At 42.0% G+C, this 16,708-nt stretch overlaps 2 protein-coding genes across 3 annotated transcripts in view; one reads left to right on the top strand and one right to left on the bottom strand.

Annotated features, from left to right (window-relative positions):
- stk38a (serine/threonine kinase 38a) overlaps positions 1 to 12,143 on the top strand; it is a 24,068-nt gene extending 11,925 nt beyond the window's left edge. The window contains exons 2-14 of one of the 2 annotated variants that reach the window (XM_005745864.1): positions 1,410 to 1,547; positions 1,993 to 2,044; positions 2,965 to 3,087; positions 4,378 to 4,461; positions 4,539 to 4,662; positions 4,988 to 5,142; positions 5,366 to 5,468; positions 7,527 to 7,588; positions 8,364 to 8,481; positions 8,575 to 8,698; positions 8,870 to 8,965; positions 10,282 to 10,376; positions 10,465 to 12,143. In XM_005745864.1, coding sequence (XP_005745921.1) covers positions 1,417 to 1,547; positions 1,993 to 2,044; positions 2,965 to 3,087; positions 4,378 to 4,461; positions 4,539 to 4,662; positions 4,988 to 5,142; positions 5,366 to 5,468; positions 7,527 to 7,588; positions 8,364 to 8,481; positions 8,575 to 8,698; positions 8,870 to 8,965; positions 10,282 to 10,376; positions 10,465 to 10,601 — 1,404 coding nt within the window. In that variant the 5' untranslated portion in view covers positions 1,410 to 1,416 and the 3' untranslated portion in view covers positions 10,602 to 12,143. Of the gene's footprint in view, positions 1 to 1,409; positions 1,548 to 1,992; positions 2,045 to 2,964; positions 3,088 to 4,377; positions 4,462 to 4,538; positions 4,663 to 4,987; positions 5,143 to 5,365; positions 5,478 to 7,526; positions 7,589 to 8,363; positions 8,482 to 8,574; positions 8,699 to 8,869; positions 8,966 to 10,281; positions 10,377 to 10,464 lie in introns of both variants that reach the window. The other variant, XM_013914062.1, reaches the window with a different exon arrangement.
- A 1,154-nt stretch (positions 12,144 to 13,297) lies between these two features.
- Positions 13,298 to 16,708, bottom strand: part of pex10 (peroxisomal biogenesis factor 10) — a 6,649-nt gene continuing 3,238 nt past the window's right edge. The window contains exons 2-6 of the mRNA XM_005745863.2: positions 16,239 to 16,319; positions 15,761 to 16,164; positions 15,356 to 15,522; positions 15,042 to 15,177; positions 13,298 to 13,421 (exon numbers count right to left, since the gene is read on the bottom strand). Of these exons, the coding sequence (XP_005745920.1) occupies positions 13,353 to 13,421; positions 15,042 to 15,177; positions 15,356 to 15,522; positions 15,761 to 16,164; positions 16,239 to 16,319 (857 nt within the window). The 3' untranslated portion in view covers positions 13,298 to 13,352. The remainder of the gene's footprint in view (positions 13,422 to 15,041; positions 15,178 to 15,355; positions 15,523 to 15,760; positions 16,165 to 16,238; positions 16,320 to 16,708) is intronic.

The raw sequence follows: 16,708 nt of genomic DNA, 5'->3' as shown, positions 1-16,708 counted from the left end.
TGGACATGTCCAGAGTATAATCGCAGCCTTTGCGGTTAGAAAATTGCACTTGATCATGTCGCGATATTATCGCAAATGCGATATATCGTTCAGCCCTAGTTTCCACACCACTGAAGTTTTTTTTTTTTTTTTTATAATACCTCTCTTTTCAACCAACAGCAGTCACTCTCCTCTCCAAATAACTTCTGCTTAGCTTTCCGAGCTTTGATTGGGTTCTCTTAATTGTTGTGACGCGTGTTCGAAATGCAGAGAGGTGCGCTTGATTTGCCCAAGCAGCGCGAGAGTAAAGCATGAGGGAGGTGCAAATAATCGGCGCAGTCATTTTTAATGATCATTGAAAGCCCAGATCGTAATCGTGATTAAAATTCGATTAATTCAGCAGCCCTACTAGTCGACTATCAAAATAATTGTTTGTGGCAGCCCTAAAAATACGTATGTGACTTTTTTATTTGGCACTGTGCAGTTTAATGTAGCAAAGCACTTCTTTTTTTAACTTAAGTGGATATTATACATGGTTATGCTCAGGATATCTCCGCCCATTTCTACTGGAAATGCATTTTGGTTAAACTTGGAATTTGCGTTTGCACTGTTAAATGTTTATATAGCTTTAATGCACATTTAAAAAAACAAAAAACAAAAAACCCAGCTGCTTGTTTAAGTAAAATAAATGGATGAGCTTTTTTTTTTTTGCGTTAGTAAAGTTGTGGAGTTGTATTTTGTCTCGCAGAAATTATATCGTTATCGCAAATTTTCAAATATATATCATGATATATATTTTTGGCCATATCGCCCTGCCCTACCGTCCACGATCATCTAGTCCACTAGTCGCGCACATCACTAGCAGACATCATCCAAAGAAAGCTTTTGGAATATTCATCAGGAAGCCTGATAAACCTGAAGATGACTGAGAGAAATAGTTGGAAGCTTGCTTAAGAGAGTTCAGGCTGTTTTCAAAGGTAATATAGATACCTGGTTGTATCAGTATGACTGTTCAAGCTTGTTCAAATGGTCCAAACTGTTTCCTAGCAAAACATAAAGTGACATGTGGGAAAAGGCTTTTGCACAGTTGTGTTAAAGCACAATAATCAACAGTTGCTCAATTTCCTGACTTAAATGCAACTCTAACCCAGCCCTTCCACATAATATTTAAAATATCCTCCTCTGGTCTGGTGTCAGTTTTTTTACATGTTAGATTTCCTCATTGTTTCTTCATAACAGCATTGTCACAGGCAGCAGAGCCTACTACTTTCCTTCCTCTTTCTGTGGACCAACGGTCTTCTTATTTCATAGTTTAGTATTTTTAGATGTGGGAAATCTGAGATTACCATAACACGAAACATGTTTTAATAGAGCAGATGTCTTCTCTGCATCCTTCAGTGCACAACTCTTTGCTCTTTTTATTGTCTCAGGTAAAGCATGGCAATGACCAGCCAGACCTCGTACCCCTCCATGAGTAACCACACCAAAGAGAGGGTCACCATGGCCAAAGTGACCCTGGAGAACTTCTATAGTAACCTCATCGCTCAGCATGAGGAGAGAGAGATGAGGTAACGCTCACAAGCTTTAGTGCTTCTTACATGAACAAAGGCTAACGTTGCCATTTTAGCTTTAGTTATGAGCTACAAAAAAAAACAGTGGGCCGATTAATTTGTCCTCCAAATAAAACAACTAACCACTGAATTCACAGCACAACTGAACCTGATGGCTAATGCATGGACAACCCACTTTGTTTGTTTTGGTTCATCAGGATGTGGCTCCTGTCAGTATTACACTGAGGAGGGGTCACTTCCTGTTGTGACATTCACAGTACAGTATAGTCATAACCTCGTCCTGACTGGTTTATTGCATTTTTAGTACAGAACGTTTTTGCTATATGAAAATGATAGGGTAGTAAAAGTGTACTAAAGCTTTGTTCTGTGTTTGTCATGTGTTTAATAAAGAAACATAATAACTTATGCCTGTAACCAGTAATAAGCTGTGCTGTGGTTTCAGGCAGCAGAAGCTGGAGAAAGTTATGGATCAGGAGGGCTTGGCTGATGAAGAGGTGAGTAAGGTGTTTACTGACCCGTGTGTTCTGGAGACTTATGTCACAGTGTGTGTAATCTCCGTGTTGGTGTAGGTCAGGTAGAGCAGGTCAGCTACTGATTGGAAGGTTGGTGGTTCGATCCCTGGCCCTACCAGGGATTGCCAAATATCCTTGGGCAAGATACTAACCATCTGAGTATGAATGTTAGCTACACAGCACTAAAGTATAGAAGAAAGTGCTTGTATGAATGAGTGTTATTGGCATGAGGCATGTTGTATAGAGCGCTTTGAGTACTCCGGGAGAGTAGACAAACACTATATAAGAATCAGTGCACTCAAATGTTATACTCAAAGAGTGTAACGGGAACAACCAATCAGCTGTTGTATCTCCAGCTGTCTGTGTCTGCTCCAGAGTATATTAAAGTCTCACAGTGGACATGAAACGCTTCATGTACAAAGGCTAATTTACAGCATGGAGCCCTGCTCTCAAATGGTCTCTGTAGCTGCATTTAAAAAAGAAATCGGAACTTAAAGTTTTAAAAATGAGTCTGGTTGCTTTTGGTCAGTAGACTTCCATTTGTTTATGTTAACTAACTGGTAACAGAACCAATAACACAGGGGGATTTCAACTATAAACCAGTCTAAGGGATCACCTTTGTGCTTCCTCGGGCTGCAACAATGAGCTTTATGTTTAAAAATCATGGCTATACCGTCCACTTTCACTGGCAGTCCCTTAAACAGTAAACAGTTCTTCATTCTTTTAGCTAGAAGCACTGAAAATCCACCAGACAGTAATCTAAGCTGGGCTGTTGGAAGTCATTTTTCTTTCTTACATCTTAATTTGCTTAACAGTAAATTTTAATTATTGCTTTAAAATAAGACCCCTCTGAAGTGTGAATTAAACAGTATAGTGTATTTAAAGTGCTGTGTCCTCTGCAGAAACGTATCCGGCGCTCTGAGCATGCAAGGAAGGAGACCGAATTTCTGCGTTTGAAACGTACTCGACTGGGTCTGGAGGACTTTGAATCCCTGAAGGTGATTGGCCGAGGAGCTTTCGGAGAGGTAAAAGCATTTGATGCTGTTGTTTTGAAACGGAAACAATTCTAACTCTGCTCATCACTGTGTAGAAATGCACCAATTACAATTTTGACGTACACGTTGAAGTTTGCTAATGCAATAACTCTAAAATGAGGTGACGAAGTTTCAAATTGATAGTGTAGGTGTATCTGCTGAAAATTTCAGATGAGTTTAAATGTCGGTGACCTAAACCTCAGGGTGAAGGTTAGACGTCAAGTCTTGTAAAAATCTTGTGAATGCAATAGCTAGGCAAAAAGCCCACATGGGATTTTGAGACTGATACTGTAGCTGGTCTATGCTAGGAGACTGAGGGGAGCTCATTCTGATTTAAACTGTTGCTTTAGGTTCAGTGAACATAGAACTTTACTCCAACGGAACATGAGATAAGAAATACTTTATTTTTGTCCACATTTGAGATATTTTTTGTTACAGCATTTAAAAAAACCAAATGTAACAAGTAACCACATCTTGACTGTTACATGTTGCTGATTCCTCATGTTACTAGCTCCAGTGCTGGTCCCTCAGCATATCACTGCAGAGTGTAGTGCACTGGCTTCACCTGGTTGATTAGAAAAAAAATTCCATCATTTAAAGAATCTCTGCTTCATTAGTAGATCTGTCCTCTATGGAAGCCCATTTCCGCCACTAAAAAAAAAAAGTATCCATAACTCGAAATTTCACATTATTTTCTCGAAATTTTGACTTATTAACTCGAAATTTTCAGAAAAGTAACTCAAAATTTCGAGTTAGCTCTGCCAATCAGTAATCTACGTTAATGATGTCATTTCCTTGTTACCCGGAAGTTAAAGCCCTCAAGTACTGCTACAGCTATACTAGCCAGTCATGAATGCACATGAATGAATTGCTGAGTATTTTCAGCCAGGCTTCACAAATGATGAAATCCTTGTGTTATTAGCTGAATCACATGGCGTTAAAATCAGCAAACGTACTCTCGAAAACTCTGTTGCGGTCCGGTTTTGAGTGCGCATTACTCTGCGCCATATGCTTCTGGGTAACAAGAAAATGAGTTCGTTCACGCAGATTGGCAGAGCTAACTCGAAATTTCGAGTTAATAAGTGAAATTTTTGAGAAAATAACTCAAAATTTGGAGTTAAGGATACATTTTTTTTTAGTGGCAAAAACGGGTTTCCATAGTCCTCTCCATCCATCCTGCAGTCAATCAGTGAAAGAAGAAGAGAGGCTAACTTCTGGGCAGGAGAAGCTCCCACACCCATCATCAGCTTTTTGATGAGCACTCTTGATTTCTACTTGCAGGTACGCTTGGTGCAGAAGAAAGACACCGGTCATGTTTATGCTATGAAGATCCTCCGCAAAGCTGATATGCTTGAGAAAGAACAGGTGAGCTACAGGATACACACCCTGGAGTGCTGCCCTTTGACATCTGTGTGTAACCCCTTCTTCCTGTCCATGTACAGGTTGGTCACATCCGTGCTGAACGAGACATTCTGGTCGAGGCCGACAGTCTGTGGGTGGTCAAAATGTTCTACAGTTTCCAGGATAAGCTGAACCTTTACCTGATCATGGAGTTTCTACCTGGAGGTACAAACGGGGCGCTGCTCAGCATGAAAAACTGCTGTGACACAAGAATGCTGTTGTCATCTTCAATAGTACTGTAGCTGCACCCCTCTATAAGTCTGGCAGTCAGTTATGATTTCATCACTCACAGTCAAAAACAGTTTAGGGGAAAAAACTAGTCATCCTGTTGCTTCACATTAACAACACTCTCATGTCTCTGTGTTTTGTTTGTTTTTTCGATGCATTGCACAGACGTTGATGCTAATTAGTAAAATAAACCCGCTTAAATGTGCTGGAAACCGTATTCATCCGTCCTGTAGAATGACTGTTCTCTGCTGCTGTGGTGCAGGCGACATGATGACCCTGCTGATGAAGAAGGACACTCTGTCAGAAGAGGCTACGCAGTTCTACATAGCAGAGACGGTGCTGGCCATTGACTCCATCCACCAGTTGGGCTTCATCCACAGAGACATCAAACCAGACAACCTGCTGCTGGACTCCAGGGTGCGTCCGAGCTCTCGTTTTTACTACACTCACGTTTTCTGTGGAAACACCATTTTTTTAAATGATTGGAATATGTGACCATAGCTAGACTGAGTTTCTGTTTGGTCTGTTTATCTATGAGGAACTTTGACCTTTGGTCACAGTGGGGCACACGTCTGGTTTTGTGACCCTGGTATGACGTCATACTTTGCTGCTATGTGTAATGTTGTGCTCTTGGTTTCAGGGTCACGTGAAGCTGTCTGACTTTGGGCTGTGCACAGGCTTAAAGAGGGCTCATCGGACTGAGTTCTACAAGAACCTGAACCACAGCCTGCCCAATGACCTCAGTAAGCAAAGTCAGCAAAGTTCATTTAATTCAAATATGGCTTGCATGCAGCACCCGTCACTTGCTTGCATTTAACTTGTTTCCTTAAAAACAGTGCTCACAGCTCAGAAGTTTGACCACGGTCAGTGTGAGCAGACTTCCTCCTCTGCTCAGTTTTCCATAAATCAGATGACAGGAAATGTGCAGGATTGCTAGGAATACTGCTATAAGTTGGATGTTTCTACACAGTGTCCATTTGACATGGTGACTATAATATCTGGGCCTATAGTACTGTACAAAAGACTTTTATTAAAATGTGCACACAGCAGAATTTGTACAGTTCTAGTAAGGATGAAAGTCAGGCTGCAGCGATTGATTATTTTAGTAATTGAGTAATCTATCGATTATTCCATCGATGAATCGTATAAGAAATAGCTTTGCAATAATAAATATTTAATATACAAAGAGAATAAACACGGGTCTTTTAAAATGAACTGCTCAGTGGTTTCCATTTTAGAAACTGTAACATTAACTCAACCCTTAGGCTGTTTTTATATAAAATATTACATTAAAATTTTAAAAGAAAACACTTCCTTAAGTGCCAAAATCTATAAATGCTCTAAAGTTCTCTCTGACAGTGTTTTATCTCGTGGATGAGGTATCTGGTGTGCACATGTTTAGTGTTTGTGTGTGGGTTTGTGTGCAGCCAGTGACTGTAAGCCTTACACGGAGCGTGTGCTGGCTGCAGTGAAGGAAGGCCAGTTTGCTGTGCTGCTGAAACAGATGTTATGATGCAGATGTTCATTCATTCTGATAACAACTTAAAATTGCTTGGCTCAGTGTCTTAGTTTTACTGGCTTGTGAAAAGGTGTTTATTTATTTTTAAATATTAATGTTTAATTCATTTCAATTAACACTTTTAATCTGAAAAGTGTTACAAAGGCTTAATATGGTCCAGTACACCCAATGCCCCCCTTTAGACTCCCCCCGTTTGCTGCAGGCATCAAATAGGACAGCTGCTGTACAAACAGGCTAAGTTAGCAGTTCATCTGCAGGTTTAAATGCAATCTCTGGAGGCTTACTGCAGATTTCTGTGTGAAACAAACAGCAGCTGCTGAGTTTGCTTTTCTTCATGTTGGAGTTTGTTGATCAGCTGCTTTGATGAAGGACACTTACTTTTTCAAAGTAAAGGTTTTAATGGTGATCGCAGGAGCAGCGCTGCTGTTTTGGACGACAGAAACACTTTCTTTCACTCACTGTCTGTAAGGACTCCACCTCTTTGTGTTTGTGTGTGTGTGATCAAACTATGACAGCATCATATTCATCAGTGTTTTTGTTTAAAACTAGCGGCTGTGTGGGCTCGTTATACGTTTTATTCACACGCTGCTTCTAAATATGTTTCTATTGCAGGTTTGTTTTTAGCTCCAAATGTGTTGAATTATTCCAAATACTTGATGAATCGCTGCAGCCTTACTTGAAAGTCGGACACTTTTATTCCTCAGCACAGGTGCGCGCGCTCTCTCTCGCTCTCTCGCTCTTTAATTATTTCTGTAAGGAGTCTTCAGGAGTACTTCTCCTGAACACTCTAAAGCTCTTATTTGGATGATGGCTGCCCATTTGTATCATCCTTTCAGCGTGATCCCACTCTGCCTCCATAATGCTGGGATCTGGGCAGGCCAGTCTGAGTGTATTCCATTGTGTGTTTGTCTATCCAAGAATGGTTTCACTGCTTTGGCAGTGTGGGTGAAATCATTGTCATGCTGGACAAATTAAGCCACTGGCAATCAGATACTTTCCAGATGGTACATTTCTGTGTATTGAAGCATTGGCTGAAGTGCAGCCTCAAAACATGAGCTGTTGTGACTGGTTTCAGTCTGGTTCTTGTATAGTTTGGCACACCTCAGCCTTTTCACAGTTGTGTTCACACAGTGATCATAGACATCATGCTGAAACAGCAGGCCTGACCGTGAGGAAGACTTGGCACAAATGTTATGTATTCAATGACTGATGAGAGCCTCGCTGTTTGTATGCACAGTGATGGAGTCGTAGCTTTTAATATGGAGTTGTCTTGCCTACACAGCATCCCAGAACATGAACTCTAAGAGGAAAGCAGAGACCTGGAAGAGGAACAGGAGGCAGCTGGTAGGTTTGAACACACATGTGATTACAAAGTGTAGAAAATGTCTGCTATTTGGTATTGTGCTCGATTGGATTTGGTAACACCACAAAAACAATGTTAATGGAAATATTTTTGTCATTGGGATAGTTGTTAGAAATCGTACATGGCGCCACAGTCAGGGGCTCACGATAAACCCCAGAGCCAAATGTTACTAGTTGTGAATAAAAAGAGAAACCCACGGGAGTATTTGATTGTACAATTTGAAATGTAAAAAAGAAATGCTCAGTGCGTGGAGCGGGCGACCACATGCCATAAGGCTGAGAGCGGACGGCCGGGTTCGAGTCCACCCCGCATGTCTTCCCCTCACTCCTCTGCCCCCGCTGTAACGAAATGCTCATTATTTAAACTATTAATTCATTGAATCTACAGAAAAAGTGTAATAATGTGCTCTTCTTGAAACTTATGACGACAGCAGCATTTGAAGGATGAAAGCACAGTGTTACGCTTTTCACGGTCAATAAAGTCCTGCATGTTACCGACATATAAAGCTCATATTCATTTATTATAATAATGTAAATGTATGGCACAAAGGAAGCATGACATCGTGTGGCTAGAATTACAATCTCACTTCCTTTTGTTTTGATTAGATCAGCCCTGAGTTAAATCTTGATCTTACCTGGTGCAGACAAAGCAATGTCTTTGTGAAGCCTGTCTGTGGGAAGTGTAACATTTAAACAAAGGTGGTAGCTTTTCCCATCCTTTCATCCTATGTATTGACCCCCTTCCTTTATCCATCAGGCATTCTCCACAGTGGGAACACCGGACTACATTGCTCCAGAGGTCTTCATGCAAAATGGATACAACAAACTGTGTGACTGGTGGAGCCTGGGTGTGATCATGTATGAGATGCTGATAGGTAATTTTTCAGGAAATGAATCTTATTCACCTTTTGAGGTTATTATAAGATGGACTTTTATAATATCTGATTCCTGTTTTTTGGTCTGTGCAGGTTATCCTCCATTTTGCTCAGAGACGCCACAGGAGACGTACAGAAAAGTGATGAACTGGAGAGAAACACTCGTCTTTCCTCCAGAGGTGCCTATATCGGAGAAGGCCAAAGACCTCATTCTCAGGCAAGTGCACCTCTGCTTTCCTTCATCTCCCATCCTGTCATAGTAGTTCATGCTGTTGTCACTCTTGTTTTGTATGCGGACCATGGAGGTTTCAAAAATGTCAACTTTCTAATGGCTTCTAACACCTGAGGTGTTTGTATTGCATTGTACTAACTGATCGTGAGTTTACAGGTTCTGCTGTGAGGAGGAGCACAGGATTGGGGCTTCGGGCGTGGAGGAGATCAAGTCCAATCCTTTCTTTGAGGGCGTAGACTACGACCATATCAGGTGGGCATACTTGCCACTCACGTTAAAGATGGTTGTGCTGACATGTTGAATTCTCAAATGTCTTCATTTTAAATTGTAATAATCAACTTAACATAAACAGAAGAACCCAGAATCTCTTGAGAGTTGTGAATGTGCCTACAGGTCAACAGGAAGGCATTTAAAAATGAGTTTCATTAGATGATCTTTGTCTGGCTGGAGTCCTGTGCACCCTCAGATGTCCTTGAGGATGAAGACCCTGGTCCACTGTTTTGTAACCAGGACAAAAAAAACCCACATTATTTATCCCGTATCTAAGGTTTGACTAACAGGCAAACCTTGGCATACACCTTCCCTGACAGGCAGGCGCTCGAGTCCCCTTTCTTAAACATAGGAACCACTACCCCAGTCTGTCAGTCCGGAGGCACCTCCCCAGATCTCCACGTGACATTTCAGAGGCATGTCAGCCAAGGATTAGGGTCACCCTCCCCTCATCCCGAGACGCTGTTTCCTCTATAGAAAGCGTGTTAGTGGGATTACAGACATACTTCTGGCCTCTGCAACACGTTCCCAGTGATCCCTCACTATACACTTGGGTGCACCCTGTCAGTCTCTCTCTTTACGTGAAGGTTCAGAACATACAGCCACAGATCCGATGAAAGAATTCTAAAATCAATCATCGACCTGTGCCCTAGGGTGTTGTGGTGCCATGTGCACTTATGGACATCCTTATATTTGACTGCAGATTGAAATAGAGTCAAGGCCCTCTCTACAAGTCTGGTTCCAGAGCCCAAGCCATGAGTTGAGGTTAGCGCAACTGAGCCGACATCTCTCAAACTCACACGCTAGCTCAGGCTCCTTCCACGTGGGAAGGTTGACGTTCCACTTCCCGATAGCCAGTCTCTGTATCTAGGGATCGGACCTCGGGCCTCTGCCACCGACACACACACTTCATTTGATGCTACTGCGCCACCTGTAGGTGCTGGGCCTAAAAGAGGGTAGCCCAAGCTGGGCACAGCCACCAAACGCGCTCTCTCCAGTTTCTTCCCCAGGCCTGGCTCCATAGGGTGGGGCCCCCGTAACTCTATCCCGGACAGGGTACACTGGTGCCTTGGTCATCTTTTATCAGTAGGGGTCAATTGAATCGCTCTTCATCGTTTGCCTTGGGAGATCCTACCAGAGGTCAGCATGGCCCTTGGGATCACTGGGACACACAAAACCCTCCAACAAAGTAATGCGGCGATTTGTGGAGAGGACCGTTAGCCATTCAGGCAATTTGCTGATTCTGTTTTCAAATGCAAACTTTGACTTTCGTTTTGTAACTTTACTGATGTTTCCAGGGAGAGGCCTGCTGCCATTCCCATAAATATCAGAAGCATTGACGACACCTCAAACTTTGACGAATTCCCTGATTCAGATATCCTCACACCTACAGGTACATACAGTGTAGCTCCAAATATTTCATGCTTTGTTGTGAAATCTCAGATTATTAAAATGCCTTACTACTTGTTGTGTTACTCCAGCCACTCAGGTGTCCAATCAGGCTGAAGCTGATCTGAAGAACAAGGACTGGGTCTTCATAAACTACACCTACAAACGCTTCGAAGGCCTGACGGCTCGAGGTGCCATCCCGTCCTACATGAAGTCGGGGAAAAGATGAACACCACCACACGGGTGCTTGTCCAACTCCTCCATGAATCCTGAAGGAGCTGTCTCGAGTCCTGAAAGAACTGTCTGTGTGGTGTCACACAGCTCTTTGCAAATAAAAAGGGGACTACTTTTCCTCTGTTGCTTTCCACAGGAATGTTTCGTTTCACTAGTAGGAACTGCTGCAATCATTCTGCAGCTGTTCGCTCTATCTAATGCTTCCGAGGGTACTTCTCTACTTCCTGCTCACAATGACACTGAACTGGGAATAATATGTCCACTTGTATTTTCCACCAGTGGCTGCAGATGGTTTTCTTCACTCCTGATAGCACCATTGATGTTCCCTGTGTGTAAAATGAGCACTATGTTGTTGGACTTACCAAGTGCTCTTGTCTTTCCAAACCAGCACATCCCCCTCCTTGAAATTATTTTTTTAAACATGTCAACTTGAAGATGGCATCAAATCGTCACGTGACATGAAATAGATGCTTTTCAGGGATTCCCTTCTTATGTTTCCTTTTTCTGGGCTTGTCTAAAGTGCTGCTGGCTTCTTAAGATCAAACCAAAGACTGAACTGAATGTTTGATCTCTCCATTTCTTCACTTCCACTAACTCTGTTGTGCTTGTTTAGGTTAAAGCGTGCATATTTGAGAATTTATGAATTTTATGGAACAAACACACACAGATCATGTGACATTTGACCCCATCATGTCTGCCTTCTGCACCTTAAATGATGTGGATGTCGCTGTAGTATAATCAAGCCTCCAGCTCCTTATATTGCGTGCTTAAAATAATAGTTTGGGTTTGACAGGGCAGGGGAAGGAAACGCCCACTAATGGCTGTGCTCATTATTTAATGTGCAACTAATCATTTTGAATTGGTGACTTGTTTTCAGAGTTATAGAGACAAATGTTACAAATGTTCAGGAGAGCCAACCAGCAAGCATCTTTAGTTAAAGGGGAATATATTTTAATTAAAATGGATTATAAGATTAAATTGAAGAATGAATAATTGTTTGAGTGATTGACTAACAATCTTATGATGGATGTGCGACTGACTAGTTGTTACCAGACACTAGTCGGTTAACAATTTCAGAAACTTTTGTATTATGCATAAAAGTGAGGGTTTTAAGACATGATTATTGGTCCATTAATATCTAGCTTTAAATGGTGTTAACACTTTGACCCCAGGATTGTGCTCCAGCTCTGTTAATGGTTCTTTGCCACCTCTGCGCTTATCACTGCTTTCAAAGCACTTTGGACTGGTTTGATTTTCCTTCAAACTGGTTTGCTGCAGCTTGAAATCTATTTGATGTGATAAAGAGGTGGTGAAATGGCTTGAACATGAGTTTGTCTCCACTAAAGAGCAGACAGGACCAGTGGGGAGTCGGTCCATCCACATTGAGGGCTAAATGATCCTTCAGTGAACACAATATCCAGAATGCTGTCATTTAAAGTGAATGTAAATGAACTTTTTTGGAATTGTGGGAAAGTGCTTTTTGCCACAGTAGTTTCAAAATGCTGTTTGTTTGAATGAGGTGTAGACCCTCCCCCCCCCCCTCTTTTTTACTTCAGCGAATCCAAACTCTTAGCAATGTTGTTAAATTGTATTTTGATCAGATTAATGCTGTGTTTTTAAATGATCAGATGTAATATTTCCAAGATGAAACTCTGCTCGTATAGTTGAAGCTGTATCCAAAGATATCACGGATGTTAGACTGGTTTGTGAAAACTAAATGTTTGGTTTGTTTCTCATGTTTCTGCTGGAATGGTCTTCTGCGAGTCTTAAATCAAAGATTTGACTTTTCTATGTAATATAGTATATACAGGTAGTGGGTAGATAAATCTCAGTACATTTTAGGATACAGTGCTCCTTTTATTTGAATGGCTGGGTTCCATTTTTTTTAACAGTCTGTTATGATGCTCCAGCTCTGCATGCTTTAACCAAACCGTAGATGTGGTGGCTTAAAGAAACTGATGTAGAATGACTTGTTTTATTGGGTGTGTGTGCGCGCGCGCATGGTTGTTGTTTTTTTTTTTAAACCAGCAATGTTTGCAGATGCTGTGCTCGTCATTATGCTCTGCATGTCGTCTGAGTCAGATAAGGGCTTTGGAGAAGGTGGATGTACAATATTTATATACCACTGTTTGCTGTTGTACGTTTTCTAATATTTGACAATTAATTATTCTGCACTTACTGTATTGCTTCTGAACTCTGTAGCATTATATTTTTATTTATTTATCTACTTTTAACCAAGAAGTGAACCTCTTGGTAATTAAAAAAAGTATTTTGCAAGAGTATTATGGGCCCAGGTTTGCAGTATTAATACTGCATATTCTTCGGGAAGTCTTGCACAACTAGAATCGAAGCAAAGACCACAGACACGAAGCTCCATCATAGACTGGTCGTTTTTTTTTTTTTTCAGCCATAGAGTACGTAGAGCCCTTCACTGGTTCCGTGTCTCGTCATATTTGCAGCCTTATTCCAAAATATGAGCAGGATACGGCTCATCTGACACCTGTCACTGGATCAGCTGCTACGTTTTATCCGAGGAGCGTGCTGCTACAGAAATGCAAAAACTAACAGAAACAGAGGCTGCAACACAAATCATGTACATGTTTGTATTCATATTTTAATACTTAACAATGTTTATTGGTAACATTTTTTCAATTTTCTTTTAATGCAAAAAAAAGAAAAGAAAAAGAAAAAAAGAACAAGTTGTGTTTTCTGCAGTTGAGTTGATTACAGTGGAGGCTCTGTGGTTCTAGCTGTAGTTCCTCAGGTACACCAGTCTGTGAGGCTGGAACTTGTCCCGACACAGGGGGCACTCTGCCTGTAAAACACATGAGTTCAGGTGAAGACTGCTCTACCATCTATTAATGCTTCAACATTAAGTATCATCAGTCTATCTTTAATCATGGCCATGTACTGCACTTACTGGTAATTAAACATAGATTTAAGATGTCAGTTGACCAGCCTAGCTTAGCCAGTTATGGACCGATCTCAGGCCTTTAGTTTCTATTTCAAAGAGACTCCTGTGCTGTGAAACAGCAGACTGAAAGGTTTACAGAAAGCTCTTGCATGCAGAAGCACACATTTTCATTACATAGCAAAGACAAAGGCCTTGATGTCAGTTGATGTCTAAACTCAGATGATGTTAAGAATCTTAGAAACCTTTTGTCTAACCACACTCTGGATGGCTTTAACGACCACGATGTGTAAATATGTAAGACTGCACAATATAGAGTGATGCTGAAAAAAACGAGTTCATATAATGATTACTTCTGGCTGGACTGATAACAATGAACTACGAGTTATTATCAGGTTGTCTCAGAGGGCAGGTAAAAAATGCTGCAGTGAGTAGAGACAGCGTGTTTCTCCTATACTGGCTCCTCTTCATTGGCTCCCTGTTAAATTTTAACATCTGCTCCCACACAAGGTCTTGAATAATCATGCCCCACGGTACCAGATCACCACAGTGCCTCTTTTTATATACACCCACAAACCGCAAGCAAGCCTGCATTAGTAGCTGAAGGTGTGAAGCCGACGGTGCCACAGGAAGGAAGCATGGTGGAGCAGTTGGTGTCTGTCTTTGCCTACTTTCAGTTTATAGGACTATCCGTTGGATGACGTGCCCAAAAAAAGGAATTAAAAATTAAATGTATCTTTTTTCCCCCCATTTCTTGTTTCTATCTTTTAATTAGAAAAGTAAGACTTGCACTTAGGCACCTCCAGAGGACAGAAAGGACTCACGTCAGAAAGAAAACTGCATTCTTTCTGCTGTAAAACTTGGTCACTTGCTTTTTATTTCAGTTGTCAAGTATTGTAAGACTTTATATTAAAAGAAAATCTCAACAATCTCTGATGAGCATCATGAAGAACATTCAGGGAGGGGCAGCCGTCTGTGAAAGCCAGCTGTGGGAGGAGCATAGCACGACCACACACCACAAATCAGCAGAATTCCTGTTATAGGAACAACATCTGCAGAGACCGTCCAGGGTACACCGGGATGCTGACCCTCAAAAACTACCTGTACTCCTGTTCCAGGATTCCCCTGTGTTCATTGGTTAAACAAGCTAGCTTGTAGATTTAATCAGCTGTTAAAGTGTCTTACTGGTGTAAATGTAAGCAACGCTGCCCACCATGACTGAACTGGCATCACTGTGGGCAGACTGGAAAATGTCTACATTCAAAGTTTCAAAATTTTCGATCAGTTATTTCTGCCCATTTTAATGTTCAAGTTATTAAAAATGTGCGCTTACAGTGCGTTTCATTAATTATCAAACATGTCAGAAGCCAATAAAAGGACATTGGCTTGGCTACAAATACCATTAGTGTCAGTAATCTAGTAAGCATTTTGGTTGTTACTTTATTTTGACAAGACGGCAACAGGAACTTAATGACAGCTGACACTGCTGTTTGTCCAATAACACTGAAGATGGTGCACACTGACCTTGGTGTTGCACCACTCTGTGATGCACTCCCAGCAAAACAGGTGTCCACAGGGGGTGGAGGTGGAGTGTCTCCTCTCCTCCAGGCAGAGGATGCAGAGGGCAGCTCTGGGGCCGGAGCTCTGTCTGTGCTGTGGACTACACAGACATACTTCAATTAAATGGGTTTTTTTTGGTTTTTTTTAATAAAGACATGAATTTCATCAGGTTTTATTTCTAGAATGCGTTTTTTGTAGATTAAATCTTGCTGGAACAGGAACGATGCCCCGACATGAGCACATGGTGCTGGGATTTAAGCTGTCACACCAGTGTGTACCTGAGCTTCCTGTGGAGACTCCACTCCTGCCTGGCTCTCTGTCTCTGTCTGAAGTTGTTGAGTTGCAGGCACACAGTGATGAGCAGCTGGAGGAGGGACATGACTCCCAGTAACCTGTAACTGCTCCCGACGGTGCTGTCGTTACTGTTCAGCCCTACCACACGCATCTAAAACACACACACACATTCATGAAGATACGAGCTGTAGGATGAAATGTCACTTTCATTGGACGCCAAGTAAAATCAGGGTCACAATTCTGCGAAGAAGAGTAGCACAGAATTGATCCACAGTGATACCAAAGATGATCTGATGCATCTAAGTATGACAAATATGCAAAAATCAACAAAACGAAAGAAATCGGGGACAAATATTTCCTACAGCACTGGATTTTTTTAAATTACCTACATAACTAATATCAGCCACTCTCTTGGACAGGTGATGGAACGACCCGCTGACGTAAAACAGAGCCGAGTGGAGGCGATAGAGGAGGGTCAGGCTCTGCTGGAGGACAAACACAGCGTTCAGACACGCCCTCCTCTGGGGCTCTGAACACAGCGCCGCCGCTTTCTGGACCCATCTCCTCAGCCAAGACTCGAGGCTCCATGGCACAGACCCCACCTGCTGCAGACGGCGGCTCTCCTGCCCGCCTTCAAGCTCATTCTCCAGACACACCAGCAGCTTGTCCAACAGATAAGGAACGAAGGCGTGGCAGAGGACAAACACACCTCGTCTGGCTGGAGAGGGGATCTGACGTTTAGTGGGATCCACTTGGACAATGTTAACATATTCCTCACCCAGAGTCTGATAGCCTGGAGAGGAGAACCATCGATCAAAACAGGAAATCTGCTAAATGCCTTAACTAAACATGGTTTATGGTGACTACCCAAGAATGTTGTTAGGCCAAAATATGCAAGATCTGACAACAGCTCGATCTCCTTCCTCCACTCCAGCCATCGTCTGGCTCCTACAGGGAGATGAAGAAAACATACGGAGGCTACGGTCACCTCACTTTGGCAATATCATATAATATAATGCCCAGCATGAAATATGTTTGATTAATATCATCCCACAGACAAATATCTTTACAGTGCATATACACATGGATTATACACGGAGACAAACTTGTACCGGTATTTGTCCGACAGCTTCAGCTTCTGCTTACATGGGTAAAAAGAAAAGTCACAAGCTGCAAGCTGCAAGGTAAGCGAGTCATGGACTAAAGTAAAACAGTATGTTGGATGTGCCATGCAATGCTCAATTACATTGGTGTGAACTAGTGTGTTAGCGCAGTTAGCTCGTTAACGTGTTAGCCGTCTAGCACCATGCACGGAGCGATCGGCGGTAGCTCGTTAA

This window comes from Pundamilia nyererei, unplaced genomic scaffold (genome assembly GCF_000239375.1).
Source record: "Pundamilia nyererei isolate P.nyererei 1_Seehausen unplaced genomic scaffold, PunNye1.0 scaffold00169, whole genome shotgun sequence".
Lineage (NCBI taxonomy): Eukaryota > Metazoa > Chordata > Actinopteri > Cichliformes > Cichlidae > Pundamilia > Pundamilia nyererei.
Note: the sequence above shows the minus strand (reverse complement) of the source record. Positions and strands in the feature narration are given on the sequence as shown.